General features: G+C 49.6%; 1 protein-coding gene across 1 annotated transcript; it reads left to right on the forward strand.

Annotated features, from left to right (window-relative positions):
- The first annotated feature begins 1,046 nt into the window (after positions 1 to 1,046).
- rmi2 (RecQ mediated genome instability 2) lies at positions 1,047 to 15,454 on the forward strand. The gene is made up of 2 exons (XM_072481722.1): positions 1,047 to 1,329; positions 14,702 to 15,454. The coding sequence occupies exons 1-2, from the start codon at positions 1,068 to 1,070 to the stop codon at positions 14,848 to 14,850; spliced, it is 411 nt and encodes a 136-aa protein (XP_072337823.1). The 5' UTR covers positions 1,047 to 1,067; the 3' UTR covers positions 14,851 to 15,454.
- The last annotated feature ends 3,328 nt before the right edge of the window (positions 15,455 to 18,782 follow it).

Genomic DNA, 18,782 nt, shown 5'->3' on the forward strand with positions numbered 1-18,782 from the left:
CTTCAGAACAGTGACCACGACACCACACAACCCTGCCATGGCAATCTCTGCAAGACGTGCCAGATCATCGACATGGATACCACTATTACACATGAGAACACCACCCACCAGGTACGCGGTACGTACTCGTGCGACTCGGCCAACGTTGTCTACCTCATACGCTGCAGGAAAGGATGTCCCGAAGCGTGGTACATTGGCGAGACCATGCAGACGCTGCGACAACGAATGAACGGACATCGCGCAACAATCACCAGGCAGGAATGTTCCCTTCCAGTCGGAGAAAACTTCAGCAGTCAAGGGCATTCAGCCTCTGATCTCCGGGTAAGCGTTCTCCAAGGCGGCCTTCAGGACGCGCGACAACGCAGAATCGCCGAGCAGAAACTTATAGCCAAGTTCCGCACACATGAGTGCGGCCTCAACCGGGACCTGGGATTCATGTCACATTACATTCATCCCCCACCATCTGGCCTGCGAAATCCTACCAACTGTCCTGGCTTGATGTAATTCACACCTCTTTAACCTGGGGTTACCCCATCTCTGGATCTGTAAAGATTTAATCACCTGCTAATGGCCGCATTCCTAGCATTGTTTGGCATCTTTGAATTTGTCTATATTTGTGTTTCTGGAACATACCTCTTCATTCACCTGAGGAAGGAGCAGCGCTCTGAAAGCTAGTGACATCGAAACAAACCTGTTGGACTTTAACCTGGTGTTGTAAGACTTCAATCTATGATTCCACATCAACCTGAAACGTTAACTGTGTCTCCCTTTCCACTGATGCTGTCTGATCTGCTGGATTTTCACTCTTTATTTCAGATTTCCAGCAGGTGCAACATTTTACTTTCCTTCAGACAGCCAATCACAGGGGCGCACCCCACTGCCGGCGTATGATTGGCCAGTCTTGTGATTGGTCAATAGGCCCCAGCTTTCTTATTGGTCAGTACAGACGGGACGGCTCACGGATTGGTCCACTGGTTTCCTATTCTTTGATTGGTGTAGAGTGCCCGGACGGTGATTGGTCAGAGCTCGCCCCCCCCTCTGATTGGTTGGCTGTTCCCGGCGGGAGGATGGATGCGCCGCCTGTCAAGCTGCTGTCCGGACAGCTGCGGCCCGGCGGCGGAGGCGGCCCCCGGAGCACCGGGCCCTGGCTGCTGCCGCGGGAGGGCAGCGGCCTGGCCCCGCTCCGGGTGAGCGCTGTGTGGATGCAGGGGACGGTGCAGGAGGTCCGGCCCGAGGGGAACGTCAGCCTCCGGCTGCTGGACCCGGGCGGCAGCTTCACCGTCACCGGGGCGGCCCGAGTGCCCCAGGGGAGGCCGTGCATCGCCCCAGGTGAGGGGGGGGGGCTGCACTGAGGAAATAAACACCGGGACCCCCCCCCCCCCCACCACCACCCCGAGGCCCCCCCACCACCACCCCGGGGCCACCCAGCCCCCCCCCCCCACCACCCCGGGGCCACCCAGCCCCCCCCCCCCCCCCCCCCCACCACCACCCCGAGGCCACCCAGACCCTCCGCCCCCTGCAGACTCCCCCCCCCCCCCCCCCCCTCCTCCTCCCAACACCACCCCAGGGCCACCCTGATCCCCCCCACCACCCCGGGGCCACCCCCCCCCTCCTCCCAACACCACCCCGGGGCCACCCCCCCCCCCCCCCCCCACCACCACCCCGGGGCCACCCCCCCCCCCCTCCTCCCAACACCACCCCGGGGCCACCCCCCCCCCCCCACCCCACCCCGGGGCCACCCAGACCCCCCCCCCCCCCCCCCCCCACACTGTGCCGGAGCCTGCCACACCACCCTGGGGCCTCCCAGACCCCCCCCCACATCACCCCGGTGCCTCCCAGACCCCCCCCCCCACACCACCCCGGTGCCTCCCAGACCCCCCCACATCACCTCGGTGCCTCCCAGACCCCCTGCACACCACCCCGACGCCTCCCAGAACCCACCCCGGGGCCACCCAAAACCCCCCACCACCCCGGGGCCTCCCAAACCCACCCCTGGGCGACCCAGCCCCCCCCCCCACCACCACGGGGCGACCCAGACCCCCCGCCACCACTCCTGGGCGACCCAGACCCCCCCCCCCCCCCACCACCCCGGGGCCACACAGACCCCCCTCTCCCCCCACCACCCTGTGGCCTCCCAGACCCTCCCCCCCCCCCCCTCCCCCCCCACGCCACCCACGGGGCCACCCAGACTCCCCAACACCACCCCGGGGCCTCCCAGATCCCCGCCCCGCACCACCCCGGGGCCTCCCAACACTCTTCCCCCACCCCCCACACACACACATGCAACCTGTTTCGTCCCACCCACCCTGTTTTGCAAAGCTATGAACCAAACGCTGGAAAATAGGATTAGAATAGTTAGTTGTGTTTTTTTGACTAATGCAGATGCGATGGACCACGTTGTTGACTTCCTGTCTTTATCTTTGTGTGGAATTGTTGTTTGGATTCATTTACAGGACATGGGCCTCGCTGGCACGGCCAGCATTTGTTGCCCACCGTTGAGAAGGTGCTGTTGAGCTGCCCTCTTGAACCGTTGCAGTCCATGTGGTGTTGGAACCTTCACAGCCTTGACCTATGCCTTCTGGGTGGTGGACAGGCTTTGGTGTGTCAGCGGCTGAGTTATTCACCCTAGGATCCCTAGCCTCTGGCCTGCTGGGATAGCCACAGTATTTATACAGCTAGTTCAGTTTCTGGTCAATGGCAACCCTCAGGATGTTGATGGTGGGGGATTCAGCGATGGTAATGCCATAGATTGCCGAGGGGCGATGGTTAAATTCTCAGTTGATGGAGATGGTCATGGTCTGTGTAGTGCAAATGTAATTTGCCACTTATCGGCTCAAACCTGCATATTGTATACTGCAGATGCTGGAATCGGAACCAAAAACAGAAAATGCTGGATAATCACAGCAGGTCTGACGGCATCTGTGGAGGGAGAAGGGAGCTAACGTTTCGAGTCTGGATAATTCTTTGGCAAAGCTTTGACAAAGGGTGATCCAGGCTGGATACTGTCTGGGTCTTGCTGCATTTGGACATGGACTGCTTCAGTATCTTTATGATGGAAGGAAGGAAGGTCATTGATGAAGCAGCTGAAGATCGCTGGGTCTGCACACTACCCTGAGGAACTCATAGGAACACAGGATTTGGGAGTAGGTCATTCAGCCCCCCTAACCTGCTCTGCCATTCGATAAATCACGGCTGATCTGGTTGTGGCATCGAGTCCACTTTCCTCCCGGCCCTGCAAACATCTTTACTCCCTTGTCTATTAAAAATCTTTGTAACTCAGCCTTTAATAAATTCAATGATTGGGTCTCCACTGCTTTCTGGACAAGAGAGTTCCACAGGCCAGTGATTCAGAGAAAAACCTTTTCTCTGGCGGCCTTCAGGTCGCGAAACAACGCAGAATCGCCGAGCAGAAGCTTATAGCCAAGTTCCGCACATATGAGTGCGGCCTCAACCGGGACCTGGGATTCATGTCGCATTACATTCATCCCCCACCATCTGGCCTGCGAAATCTTACCAACTGTCCTGGCTTGATACAATTCACATCTCTTTAATCTGGGGTTACCCCATCTCTGGATCTGCAAAGATTTAATCACCTGCTAATGCTCGCATTCCAAGCATTGTCTGGCATCTTTGAATCTGTCTATATATATGTTTCTGGAGCATACCTCTTCATTCACCTGAGGAAGGAGCAGTGCTCCGAAAGCTAGTGACATCGAAACAAACCTGTTGGACTTTAACCTGGTGTTGTAAGACTTCTTACAAAGAAAAACATTCACATCCCCGTCCTAAAAGGGAGACCTCTTAATTTTCAGCTGTGTCAACTAGCTCTAGTCTCTCCCCTAAGAGGAAGCACCCTCCCAGGTGTCCCCTCAGAATCTTGAAGGTAGGTGACCAAGATGGGAATGGTGATGTGAGGGAAAGCTTTCTCGTGTAGCGAGTGGATAGGATCCACAAGCAGGACCTGAGAGGGTAGTGAAGGCAGGTTAATCAAGAGGGAATTGGATTATTACTTGAAAAGGAGGAATGTGCAGGGCTATGGGGAGACAGCGTGGGACTGGCAGTAAATGAATTGGTCCTTCAGACATCCAGAACAGATGCAATGGGCCAAATGGCCTCCTTCTGTGATGTAAACATTCTATGAATAAAGTTGGTTAAGCGGCACTTTGAAATCGGTGCTGACTAGTTTTAGCTCTAGTTTTTGTATTCGATCTTTGAGTAAGATTCCATTAACTTTCCTACTACTGATGTTAAGCTAATTGGCTTCATAATCCCTGGAGTTGTTCCCTAATTTGGACATTGAGTTCTCCCTCTGTGTACCTGAACAGGCGCCATAATGTGGCGACGAGGGGATTTTCACAGTAACTTCATTGCAGTGTTAATGTAAGCCTACTTGTGACAATAATAAAGATTATTAGATTATTATTATTAACACTTTAGCTGCTTGCCAATCCTCTGGCTTTTTTCATAATGAATGTTTCTATATGTACGGTGGTGTCTCTGCTATCACCAGAAGCAGGCTTGATAGGCCGAATGGCTTGCCCAAATGTTCTCCCCAAAAATCCAGTCTCATTAAATACACTACAAACCTAACCCATAAATTAACAAAAGAAAATTCAGGGGTATAGATGATCCACTCTTGGCTAATGACAGCAAAATTGCAGAAATAATATAGAGTTACTTTACCAGAGTGCCTTGATGTAATATTAGAAGAGGAGGTTTAAAAAAAAAAAATCATGCTACTTAAGATAGAATGGCATGAGAGATGATTGATAAACTAATCAAACTTCAGAGAATAGAACCACAAATAGATTGTTTCCACACAAAGTTAAAGATAGCAGAGGCTCTATTATACATATAAAAACATTCATTATGAAAACGATCAACAAGCAACTAAAATGATTCCTATATTAAAAAGGGCAGCGTGAAAACAAATCCAAGGGACAAGAGGCCAATGGCTGGTCTGACTGTGCAATTTCTTGCCTGTCCCCTACAACCCTTAATTTCCTTGTCTATCAAAAATCTGTCCAACTCCGCTTTGAGTATATTCAGTGACCTGGCTTTCACTGTTTTTAAAAGTTCTTTCACAGGATGAAGGTCCTGTGACGCAGTGGGGGAGCACCCCTGCCTCTGATCCAGAAGCTCCGGGTTTGAGTCCCACCCCAGGACTTGATGGCCAAGTAAGGTGTGTTCATAACACGGCCAAACAGGCTGAACAGCAACTTGCCAAATCCTTCCAAACATGCCAATGGCTGGCGGTAAGAGTGGGAGAGACTCCTGGTCAGCCATGCTTGATGTGGAGTGGCGCCCCTCAAGCTATAAGCCTCTGGCGACAGATTAGTGACGTGTTCTAGGAAACAAAACTCGCTCTGGGAACAGATGAAAGCCTGTCTTGTGCACCACAAGGGTGTGGACATTGCGGGCGAGGCCAACATTCGTTCCCCATCCCTAATTGCTCCCGAGAAGGTGATGGTGAGCCGCCGCCTTGAATTGCTGCAGCCCACGGTGGCACAGTGGTTCGCACTGCTGCCTCACAACGCCAAGGACGCGGGTTCAGTTCCGATCTCGGGTGACTGCGTGGAGTTTGCACTTTCTCCCTGTGTGTCCGTGGGTTTCCTCCAGGTACTCCGATTCCTCCCGCAGTCCAAAGATGTGCTGGTTAGGTGGATTGTCCATGATAAGTTGTCCCTTAGTGTCCAGGGATTTGTAGGTTAGGTTATAGGAATAGGGCGGGGAAGTGGGCTTGGGTGGGGTGCGCTTTCAGAAGGTCGGTGCAGACTCGATGGGCCAAATGGCCTCCTTCTGCACTGTAGGGATTCTATGGTTCTGTGAGGTGTAGGTACACCCATTGTGCTGTTAGGGAGGGAGGATTTTGATCCAGTTACAGTGAAGGAACGATGATCTAGTTCCAAGTCATGATTGTGGTGTTCCCATGGATTTGCCATTCTTATCCTTCTAAGTGATAGAGGTGACAGTTTGGGAGATGCTGTCAAAGGAACCTTTTGTGATTTGGTGCAGTGCATCTTGTAGATTGTACACACGGCTACCATTGTGTGTTGATGTTGGAGGGAGTGAATATTTAAAGCGGTGTACAGGATGCCAATCAAGCGAGGCTGCTTTGTCCTGGGTGGTGTTGAACCTCGAGTGTTGTTGGTGTTGCACACGCCCAGGCAAGTGGAGACTATTCCATCATGCTCCTGATTTGTGCCTTGTAAATTGTGGACAGATTTCTGGGAATATGAAGGTGAGTTACTTGATACACAATTCCGAGCCTCTGACCTGCTGTTGTAGCCACAGTATTAATATAGCTAGTCCAGTTCTGGTTCTAGTCAATGGTAACCCCCAGGATGTTGATGGTGGGTGATTCAGCGATGGTAATACCAGTGAATGGGAAATGGAGAGATAGTCTTTGCCTGGCACTCATGTAGCACGAGTGTTGCTGACCATTTATTAGCCTAAGCCTGAATGTTGTTCAGGTCTTTGGACGTTTACTCCTTCAGTATCTGAGGAGTTGCAAATGATACTGAACATTGCGACCATCAGCAGGCATTTTCACTTCTTTTTTCTTTTCTTTTTAAAAATAAATTTAGAGTACCCAATTCATTTTTTCCAATTAAGAGGCAACGTAGTGTGGCAAATCCACCCAGCCTGCACATCTTTGGGTTGTGGGGGTGAAACCCACGCAAACATGGGGAGAATGTGCAAACGCCACACGGACAGTGACCCAGAGCCAGGATCGAACTTGGGACCTTGGTGCCGTGAGGCAGCAGTGCTAACCACTGCGCCACCGTGCTGCCTAGCATTTTCACTTCTGACCTCATGATGACGAGAAGGTCATTGATGAAGATGGTTAGGCCGAGGACCGCTCTCTATGGAAGAGAATTCTAAAGACTAACCACTGAGGGAAGAAATCTTTCCTCAACCCCATCGTACATGAGAGACACCTTATCTTTAAATTGTACCGATGCAGACATGGGGAGAACGTGCAGACTGTACACCCCCCCCCGGAGTCATTTTCACGGAACAGAGATTGGGGAGAGGAAAGTTTACCCCAAAAAAGGAGCCATCAGTTTCACCGGACGGTGAGGCTGAAATCTGCTCCCACTCATCTTCCCGTGTGAGGCATCTTGACTTCCACTCGTCCAGCACAGATGTTGCTAGCTTGCCTCAGCTGCCCATCCTATCAGTTTGCCCTCTGGCGCGACTGCTGGCGTCCGTCACCTCAATGATGCAGGCGTGGTTGATCCCAGAAGGCGGCGATGGCACGCACAGTTTTAAAAAGCGGAATCGCTGTGTGCCGCCAGCTCAAGCTGCCACTGCTCCTTGCTGTGGGTGAGGAATCCTCCGTACGCTGGTCTACCATCATCTGGTTGAGCCACTCGCCGGCAGCACTGAGGGTGTGATGGCCCGAAGGTTGTTGGGGGCGGGGGGGTAAGTTATGATTGTGCGGCTCTGATGAGTGTGCCTGCAAAATGGTCAGTGGAAAAGTCCATTCAGCCTAATGGGGGGAGAAAGTGTTGATTTTGTACTCTTGTTTCCTCCTGTACACGTTCAGCTGCGGTCAAAAGATTTTTCTGACTTTGAGCGTTTGAACAATGAATTTTAATGCGTTGAAATGTTATGGGAAAGTGAAAGTTGATTTGCATTGCCATGCATCAACAGACTCGCCAGTGTGGTTAATCGTGTCAGAATTTCTAATGCACTCACTTTTCAATGCAGCTCATGAGTTATGAGAGAGGACGGGAGGTGCTGGTGAAGCTGCAGCGGAGCTGGGGGAATGGTCAAAAGGAGCTGTGGGACCAGTTCACTTGCTGTGTGAAACTGAGCGAGCAGCTTGGCTTGAAAGTTCACTGCATATCAAACACCGCTACGTGAACCTAAAACTGGTCTGTGGTTTAATTTTCTAGCTTCAATGAGCAAGTCTGAGTTTTACATCAATGGCCTCGGAAGTGAGAGCCAGTCCTCCTGAATAGTGAGCACAGGCAGTCCAGGGAAATGATATGTTGTTGGTGAGTCATCAAACAGGGTGCCATATGCAGCAATTTCCTGGTCTCTGCCATGTTGGCTTAGAGAATGTTTTGGGCAAACGCTCAATGCCTTTGGAGGGCAGAAGAAGGAGAAATTGATAACATTTGCAACAGTGGACCACCGAATTGGTGGCATTAACATCGCCAGAGAATAATTGGGTGGTGGAGGGGAAGAATCGAGATTTCCCGTGCCCTGAGTAAATGAGGCCTATATGCTCTGGAGCTGCGAAGAATGAGAGGGGATCACAAAGAACAATTAATGCGGCCATCAATTCACTCAAAGACACGTGAGAAGTAAACCGTGGTTTTAATCAGCTTAGAACTGAGCCTGCCTGTGACCAGTACAACACCGAAGGCCGCCCTGCAGGTCGGCAGCTCTTATATTTCCTGTAAAGGGGGTGGAGCCATGGGCGGAGCCCATACATGCCCCAACATATCCAACACTTCAAATGGGAAGCGGGAGAACTCATCTATTATGTTAAGGAAGTACGTGTTGCGGTTATTGGAGGGGAGGGACGCTTTGAAATCGATACTGAGGCGTTCAAAGGGCCGGGATGCCTTTACCAGGTGGGCCTTATCCAGTCGATAGAAGTGCGGTTTACACTCCGAACAGATTTGGCAGTCTCTGGTTATAGCTCTGATCTCCTCGGTGGAGTAGGGCAGGTTGGGGGCCTTGATGTAATGGGCGAGCAGGGTGACCCCCGGGTGGCAGAGGTCATCGTGGATAGCCCGTAGTCGGTCATCTTGCGCGCTGGCGCATGTGCCGCGGGGCAGGGCATCTGGGGGCTCGTTGAGCTTCCCAGGACGATATAGTATATCGTAGTTATAGGTGGAGAGTTCAATTCTCCACCTCAAGATCTTATCATTCTTGATCTTGCCCCGCTGCGTATTGTCGAACATGAAGGCAACCGATGGTTGGTCGGTGATGAGGGTAAACCTCCTACCAGCGAGGTAGTGCCTCCAGTGCCGCACGGCTTCCCCGATGGCTTGGGCTTCTTTTTCGACCGAGGAGTGTCGAATTTCAGAGGGGGTGAGGGTGCGTGAAAAAAATGTTACCGGTCTGCCTGCTTGGTTGAGGGTGGCGGCGAGAGCGACCTCTGAGGCATCGCTCTCCACCTGGAAGGGGACGGACTCGTCCACCACGCGCATCGCAGCTTTGGCGATGTCCGCCTTGATGCAGTTGAAGGCCTGGCGGGCCTCGGCTGCCAGTGGAAAGAGGGTGACCTTAAATAGTGGCGGACCCCATGAGTCGCGCATGTTATGCGGAGGCGGAGTCGGCAGACACGCTGTCACCTTGCGGGGTCTGCGGGCCTGTGAGTCTGTGGATCGGGTCTGTGAGTTTGAGTTCTTAGACCTGGCCAGGCAGACCTTGGCGAAGTGTCCTTTTCGCCCACAGCTGCTGCAGTTGGCGTTGCGGGCCGGGCAGTGCAGTCGGGGGTGCTGGGACTGGCCGCAAAAGTAGTAGGGTAGCCCCCCATGATGGGCGGGCGGCCGCGCGGCACAGGCCTGGGGTAGTCTCTGGTCGGGGCCCCACGATGGGGTCGCGTGATTGGCCGGGAACGCAGTAAGGCTCTGAAAAGCGGCCTCCAGAGAGGTAGCCAGTTTTACCATGTCGTCCAAGTCCTGGGCCCCTTTTTCGAGCAGGCGCTGTCTTACATAGTTTGATCGGACCTACGTAAACGTCTCGGACGGCGAGCTCCAGGTGCTGAGTGGCCGTAAAGGCCTGGTAGTTGCAGTTGCGCGCGAGGGCTTTGAGGTCGCGTAGGTAATCATCTAGCGACTCCCCGGGGCGCTGACGGCGAGTGGTGAACATGTGTCGCGCGTATACCTCGTTCACAGGCCGCACATAAAGGCGTTCGAGTAGGGCCTCTGTATGGGAAGTGGCTTCGTCGAGCTGGACAGAAATGTGATGGCTCACCCGTGCGTGGAGGAGGCTCAGTTTCTGTTCGTCAGTGACGGATAGCGTAGACGACGCGGCGAGATAGGCCTTGAAGCATCGAAGCCAATGTGAAAAAATTTCTTTCACAGGTCGGCGCAACATCGAGGGCCGAAGGGCCTGTACTGCGCTGAAGGGCCTATACTGCGCTGTTATGTTCTATGTTCTGCGGCCTGTGGATCGAGTTCCAGTCTGTCCGGTTTGAGGGCTGATTCCATAGTAGTATTTTAAGCTGATTAAATTGATGCGACCATCAATTCACTCGAAGACACGTGGAAAAGTAAACCGTGGTTTTAATCAGCTTAGAACTGAGCTTGCCTGTGACCGGTACAACACTGAAGGTGGCCCCGCAGGTCGGCAGCTCTTATACTTCCTGTAAAGGGGGTGGAGCCATGGGCGGAGCCCGTACATGCCCCAACATATCCCCTGTGGGTGAAGCCACACAATGGCCCATAGGTAGAGCCCACAGGGTTAATAACATAACATAGTGCACTGGTGAATTATCAGTAATTATACATTCACCACAACAATACAGCGCAGCCCCTCCAAGCCCGTACCAGTCATGATATCAACCTTGGCCAAAACCCTCGGCTCTTCCTTGTGCCACATCCCTCTATACCCATCCTATCCATGTATTTGTCGAGATGCCTTTTGAACACCGTCTCATTGAAACGTACAAGATTCTGAAGGGGCTTGATAGGGTGGGCGCTGAGAGATTGTTTCAGCTGGTCGGGGAATCTAAAACACAGGGTCACAGTCTCAGGATAAGGGGGCTGATCATTTAGGGCTGAGATGAGGAGGAATTCCTTCAGTCAAAGGGTTGTGAACCTTTGAAACTCTACCCCAGAGGGGAGTGGCTGCTCCATCGTTGAATGCATTTAAGGCTGTGGGTTAGACAGATTTTGTTTCTCAGCGAATTAAGGGATTGTGTGGAACCGGCGGGAAAATGGAGTTGAACCCAAGATCAGCCTTGATCGTCTTGAAGGGCGAAGTTGGCTCGATGGGCCGAGTGGCCCACTGCTCCTATTTCTTGAGTTCTTGTGCACTTTCTAGTGGCCAATCAAAAAACAACTGTGGCAGAGATCTGGTTTGCCTCTTTTGACTGAGGAATTGTTGCGTGTTTTGTGAAAGGTGGGGAGGGGGGGCAATGAAAGCATTCGCCTAATGGCCCAGCAGCGCAGCCCAGGAAGGGCTGCGGTCTGATTCCTGGACTGGATTCGAAGACATGGCAGAAAGAAAAGAAGAAAGATTCCGCAGTGACGTGCATGATATTAATGAGCTAACATTTATTTATTTTCTAACTTTACAAAACTATATATATGTTTCACCCATTCTACTTAACCGGCAGTTTAGCTGAGTTGGCTGGATAGCTGATTGGTGGCACTGAACGAGGCCAGTTCCCATACCGAGGTTATTCTCAACTTGCCCCTCGCCTGAGGTGTGGTGACCCTCTGGTTAAATAACCACCAGTCAGCTCACGGGGACTATGGTGACTTTACTTAAAACAACAATCATTGCCCTTCAGCAAGGGAGTGGGCCTGTCCCCTACTGTACTCCAGTGGGGCTTTGTTGAGGTGCGTATGGAAAATTGTTCCAACACGGTTGCTTCCTCAAAGCACCAGAGACCCGGGTTTGATTCTGTCTGTGCGGAGTTTGCACTTTCTCTCCATGTCTGCGTGGGTTTCCTGCGGCTGCTCCGGTTTCCTCCCATGATCCAAAGAAGTGCCGGTTGGATGGATTGGTCATGGTAAATTGCCCCTTAGGGTCCAAAGATGTGAAGGTTAGCTGTTGTTATGGGGTTACAGGGATAGGGTGGGGTGGGGGCCTAGGTCGGATACTCTTTCAGAGGGTTGGTGCAGACTCGATGGGCCAAATGGCCTCCTTCTGCATTGTCGGAGTTCTATGAATTCAAATTCTATGACCTGACATTCACCTGAAAATCTTGAAGTACATTCCTGTCCTAATGTAAGGAACATGGCAGCCAACTTATGCATATAACACACACTCAAACTACAGTGAAGTCAATGACCGGATCATCTGTTTTTGTGATGCTGGTTGAGGAGGAATGTTGACCAGGATACCGCGATATCTCCTCAAATATTACATCCACCTTAGAGGACTGACTTGATTGTAACCTTTCATGTAAAGTGGGATTGGAACCCACAGCTTTTCGACTACCCACTGAGCCAAGGCTGAGAGAACAAACATTCAGAAATTTAACCCGACTTTGCAGCGGCCTCTTGACCACTATCGAAAAGTACATATGCGGGTTTCTGGTCAGCACTAGATTGAGTTTGACTGAGACTCCTTTCACAAGTGACTAATCTTTCCATGGGCATTGACCTTGAGCGTGAAGATTAACTACTCTGATAGGGTGCAGAAGGCATAAAATGAAAAAGCGTGGATACTCTGCAGATTCCAATTAAGTTGGTAGATTGCGTCCTGAAGGTACTCAAACCCAGAATGCAAATGTGCTATCTGAATAAAAATGCACTTTGTGTTTGAAATAAGGGGCCTATTTTGGTTGGACAAGTTTTAATAATCTTGCGTGTTCTTAAGGCAAAACGCAAACAACCGAGGCACCTATGGAAAATGCAAATGGCTGTTCCAGTGAAGTATAGTGCAGGAGGGATGCGTGTTTTGATCTGACTGGCAATATTGGATGCCTGCCTGTGGTGAAAATTGGGGTGGATATTAGAATAATACTTTCTGAAGTGCTGACTGGCAATTCATAGCAAAAGTAGTCATGTGACCCAGCACCCACACCGCACTAATCTAGGGCACCAGTTAAATGTGTTAATAAACATGTTTTGCTGAAAAGTCAATTGTTTTTTTCAGCTGAACAGTTTTTTGAGAAAACACTTTCAAGTGTACAACATCTTACCCGGATGTTGTACTTAAAAATCTGGTGAAATCTTTTCAAATTTCATGCCTTTGTGGCTTCTATTTTCCATTTTTTTTTTTTAGTGAGGAACCAGTTGCAAACTTTCTCTTCCAATGTTTGGAAAAATTCCCTCCCAGGTTTCTGTCCTGTTTTATTTCTGTTATCCTGGCTGCGATCTATGCAATTGTCATTTTCCTTAAAGTTTATTTCGGGAAGTTATTTACGGTTGCCTGGCTCAGCGGCTGGGGGTGTAACTGGGGTGGAATTGTTTTCTCGGAGGTTATAGATGAGCAGTTTTGTTTCACAGAATGTGTTAAACTGACTGAATGTGATTGTAGAAGGTTGGTGGCATGCAATTTGTATTGGAACGCATTCTGCATTGACCAGCCGTATCGTGACATAAAATGCCTACAGTGCAGAAGGCCCATCGAGTCTGTACTGACCCTCAAAGAGCACCCTACCCCGGGCCCTATCCCCGTAGCCCCATCTAACCTGCACACCGTTGGACACGAAGGAGCAATTTAGCACGGCCAGTGCACCTAACCTGCACATCTGGAGGCCGCGGACCTTGCTTATGTTTCTGTTTTTGTTTCAGGCACTGCACCTTTAAGGGGCTTTCCCTTTTAATTTCTCACTCAGTTTATTTAATTTAGTTTATTTGCCTCAGTCAAAATTGTTGGGTTGTGGGAGGAAACCGGAGCACCCGGAGGAAACCCACGCAGACACGGGGAGAACGTGCGGTCTCCGCACAGACAGTGACCCAAGCCGGGAATCGAACCTGGTACCACTGAGTATTAAAAACAAAGCTACTGAAAACAAACTAATGGGGGTCGCGTCAGCTTTGTGTTACAGGCTATTGGGCGACAAACTCCATTTCAGAGGCCTACTCAAAATAAGCTGAAATCGGCAACACTTGTGAATCCGCTGGTGGACTTCAAAGTTGACTTGAGCGCGCTGTCAAAATGTGGCTTGGGGCACAAAATGGGGAGGGAGGCTTTGAACGATGAACTTGGATTTGGATAGCACCTTGCACCCCCTCAGGATGTCCCAAAGCACCTCAGCCAATAAAGCACGTTTTGAAGTGCAGTTGCTGTCGCATTTTTTTTAAATTTAGAGGATCCAATTTTTTTCCCAAATATGGGGCAAATTTAGCCTGGCCAAACCAGCTTCCCTGCACACCTTTGGGTTGTGGGGGCAAGACCCACACAGACACGGGGGGAACGTGTAAACTCCACATGGACAGTGACCCGGGGCCGGGATCGAACCTGGGACCGTGGCGCCGTGAGGCAGCAGTGCTAACCACTGTGCCAGCATAGGTTGCATTGAAGGAAAACACAAACGGCCAATTTGCGAACCTCATCAATAGAGATAATTGGATAATGAACAGGAGGGGAGGGTTCAACAATAACATCAATGATTTCCTGTAACCTCATTTTATTAAATATTTCATGGCAATTGCTCATTCTGGTGATCTTTTGTGGATTGAAAAAATTGCACTAAATGAACCATGCTTTCAGTGTAGGGTTACTCCCAGTTACTGATATCTAAAATGAATTGGAGCAACGAGCTTCATGCAATACCTTTTCAGGCAAAATTAGTCTGTGCATGTTGACCATTATACAGTGTGTGTGGAGCAGAGCATTCAGGTGTGTTAAATATCAGTTCTGATGGAAGATTACTGACCTGAAACATTAACTGATTTATTTCTCCCCAGATGCTGCGTGACTGGCTGAGCATTATTGGCGTTCCCTGTTTGTTTTTCCGATTTCCGGCATTGGCGGCGTGTTTTGCCTTTTTGTGCTAAGTGCTGGCCTTGGGCTGCAAGGATCTTTACTGGTGTTCTGTTTTGTGTTCCAGGGAAGTACGTGATGGTGATGGGAGTGGTCCAGTCATGCAGCCCTGAGCTTGTAGTCCGCGCGGTGAAGTTGACTGATCTCTCTGGTAATGCTTTGCACAAGAGCATGTGGAAGCTTGAAGTCGAGGACCTTCAACAAAACATTCCATAGATTTACCCAAAGAGCGCCCCGTCTCCAAGACTATGTGGCGACTTGAAACCCAAAAAGGGCGTGATCTCGCTGGGAACAGAGGACAAAATTCTTTGAAACTTCAAACTGGTTGGAGGCGTCATGGGCACAATCTTTGCCCCACTCGTTGACAGCTTGATAAACTATGAAGAATTTGACTCTTAAATGTTTGGAACCGATGGCAAATGGCAGGGTGGGGGTGGGGGGGCATTTAATTTCATCGGGATTATTGGGCACAGTGGGGAAATTACATTTGAGGGTTTAATATGATGAAGTAGGTGGTAAAAGCCCAGCCCAAATATGCTTACACAATGATGCCTTTGATTCTTGAAAACTGAATTTCACCTCCGCCATTTCTTTGATGTGTCTGGCTTTACTTAGAATATCTGCAAACCCATGATCGGGACTTTATTTATGTTGCCAACTGGATGTGGAAGAGAAACTACAGCTCACTTCATCCCTCCTCCGTGTTGGGTGGCAGCCGCAGCTGAAGGGCTGTAAGTTTTCTTGGGATTTTAAATCCGAACGAGGGTGTCTGATAATTGTGTCATGTATCAGGCTTAAATAAAATGTGTTTGTGCTGTAACTAATGTGAGTTGTCTTTACCGTTTATAGGTTTTGAACATTTTAATCGGTTCTGGCTGCCATTCTATCTCGTTCCAGCTCGGGTGAATGTATAGTTTTCTTAATATCTGAGAAAAATCGCTATTTACATTAAAAAAAAAAATTTTTTAAATCCTCCTCCTGGGGTGAAAACAAAGTTATCCATGAAGTTCTGGCAGCAATGATTTGAAGCCTCCTCAATGTAGCCACCCCCCATTTGTTGATCGGCGTCTTCTGTTTCCCCTTGGGTGCCAGGGTCAACGATAGGTGACTCTCCAACTGCACCATTGCCCCTCTGTCCATGTCACACTGGCAGACTCCAGAACTGTACCAGTGTCAATCTGCATCCCACTCTTAACAGACCACGGCTTCCAGAGTGCAGTTAAGACTTCCTCTTAATGATACAGTATTGTGGAAGTAGGGGGGCATTCATCTGCTATGTTCCTTAAAGAAGTATCCAGAAAGGCAAAGGCCACCACCACATCCTCTCGGTTCCCTCCGAGTGACACATTGTCTCGACTTGGACATAGGTCATTGTTTCTTTATCGTCACTGGGTTGAATTCTGGAACTCCCCACTTAATACTGGGTGCATTCATTTAAAATAGGGGCTGGTTCGCCACCACTATCTCCAGGGCAACTGGGATTTGGGTACTAAAGGCTAGCCTTTCGAGCGATGTCCATACCATAAGAATGAGCAGAAAAGCTGAGGCAGAAAGTGGAGAGCGAGCCTTCTATGATTCGAGTCTCACTCAAGGCTGCAGATGGAAAACTGTTCTGGGCATGTCCGAAGCTTAGGGGATTCTGGCAGGGGTTTGCAGATGTCATGTCCACGGTGTTAAAAACAAGGGTGGCACTGAGTCCAGAGGTGGCGATTTTCGGGGTGTCTGAAGACCCGGGAATCCAGGAGGAGAAAGAGGCAGTCGTTCTGGCCCTTGCTTCCCTGGTAGCCCGGAGACGGATACAATTAGCTTGGAGGGACTCAAAGCCCCCAAAGTCGGAGACCTGGCTATCGGACATGGCTAGCTTTCTCTGTTAGGAGAAAATCAAGTTCGCCTTGAGATGGTCAATGTTAGGGTTCGCCCGGAGGTGGCAACCGTTCGTCGACTTCTTGGTGGAAATTAATCGTCAGCAGAAGGGGGGGGGTTAGTTTAGCTTAGAGTAGGGGGTTAATAAAGGTGGGATCTCTAAGGAAGGGAGACGGCTTTTGCACTATGTTTATAGTTTCATGTACATTGTTTATTTTGTTGTTACAATACCAAAAAATACCTCAATAAAATGTTTATTAAAAAAAAACGTCTCTGTGGAATGGGGCTTGAACCCTCAACCTCTTGGTTTGGCGACAGTGCTAACAATCAGCTAAAGAAATTAGGTTGATGGTGATGTGACTCATGTGGAGTTTGTAAGTTTCATTTCCTCGCTTTGGGAAAGGCAGCTGTTACAGGAACTGGACGCTGGGGTTTTGTGTAGACCTCTCACTTTGTTTTGCATGGTCCATTTCTCCAAAGTTGTGTGCTTTGGTACAAAATTAATGGTAGTGCCGGGGATGTGACTCAATCTTTCAGCAGCAACTTCCGACAACGGATTTTTTTTTTGAAATGGGAATTTTTTCATTGTAGAATTTCTGTGGTGGGGCCTCTGGACAACCTTCTGTCTATGGAATAGTGGAACAAGAAATCTGGTTGTTTAGCAAGTTCAGCAGTCTGCCTGGTGTAGGCTGTGGATTCTAATGAGTTTCAGGAGGTCAATTCTGCTGTGAGGGAGATACCCATTGACGTTCATATAGGAATAAATTATTACTTGGAAGTAGAGGGTCAGCATGATCTTATTGAATGGTGGAGCAGGCTCGAATTTCTTATGTTTTTACTCCCATGAGCATGCACAGCTTTTGCAAGGGTACCAAGGAGTAGTAAAAATCATATTTAGCTGCTCGGCATTTCAGAACTTGAGTATTGCTGAAAAGAGATACATGCTGTCAAAGCTTTTTCCCTTGCACTCAACAGGATACATGCAAAATTGCCAAAACAAGTCTGTTTTTTCCCCAAGCAATACCCCAATGCAGTGTTTCTAAACAGGGAAGGAAGAATGAATGAATTGTGGCCAATTTCATAGTTAACTCATTATGATGGGCGGCACGATAGCATAGTGGTTAGCACTGTTGCTTCACAGCACCAGGGTCCCAGGTTCGATTCCCGGCTTGTGTCACTGTCTGTGCGGAGTCTGCACATTCTCCCCGTGTCTGTGTGGGTTTCCTCCGGGTGCTCCGGTTTCCTCCCACAAGTCCCGAAAGACGTGCTTGTTAGGTGAATTGGACATTCTGAATTCTCCCTCGGTGTCCCCGAACAGGCGCTGGAGCGTGTCGACGAGGGGCTTTTCACAGTAACTTCATTGCAGTGTTAATGTAAGTCTGCTTGTGACAATAAAGATTATTATTATTAATACGTAGCTCTAATTCCCGGATTGGGACTAGTGTTGGAGGAGAATGGAGGGGCCTGTAGGAACATCGGGGTTTAAAAAATAACATTTGGAACAGTTGTTACATTGAAGAATTCCCCCAATGTTCTGGTTTGATTTTTGTTATTTAATCAGCTCTGAAAATTACTCCATTTTCTGTAACTTTTGTTTTCAATAGAAAATCCCTTTCCCCAAATCCCATGAAGTAATATTATACATTGTTACACACAGGAGCAGCCTATGTGGGTAAACAACAATGTGGTTAATACCAGTCCCTTGGCTTCAGTCAATAGCTAAGGGATGCAATCAGTACAATTTTTAAACCATACATAAATGTTATTAAACCTCCAATGGCAGGAGCAACACTGAATATCCCTGGACTAATCAATGGATGTATGGAGACCTCCAGTTAAATTTCATTTAAAAACTATTCATCTCCAGTACATTTGCATTTCAACACTGAGGAACTGGCGATGTTACTGGAGAAAGGTTAGGAGTGGGTTATGGGGACAGGGTGGAGGTGAGGCCTTAAGTGGGTCGGTGCAGACTCGATGGGGCGAATGGCCTCCTTCTGCACTGTACTATGAAATGATTCTACGGTGTCTCCAGCGTATCTGAGAAACGGGTGAGTTCAAAATCTGAGAATATATTCCTGCTGGTTCGGCGTCACGTGATGTGGAGTGACGTCAGCAGTGTTGGCGCGGACTTGGGGAAGATTACCACCTTGACTGTATCAGCAACACCTTTAATAAACCTCTCACCGTGTTTCACAAGGATCCAGAGTATGGGCATCTCCACCATTCCCTCTTTGCGGCAACAAAGACATGTAAAGAAGTAAGTTTTCTCGTTTAATTTTTTG

The sequence above is a fragment of the Scyliorhinus torazame genome, chromosome 17 (genome assembly GCF_047496885.1).
Source record: "Scyliorhinus torazame isolate Kashiwa2021f chromosome 17, sScyTor2.1, whole genome shotgun sequence".
In the NCBI taxonomy this organism is placed as follows: domain Eukaryota; kingdom Metazoa; phylum Chordata; class Chondrichthyes; order Carcharhiniformes; family Scyliorhinidae; genus Scyliorhinus; species Scyliorhinus torazame.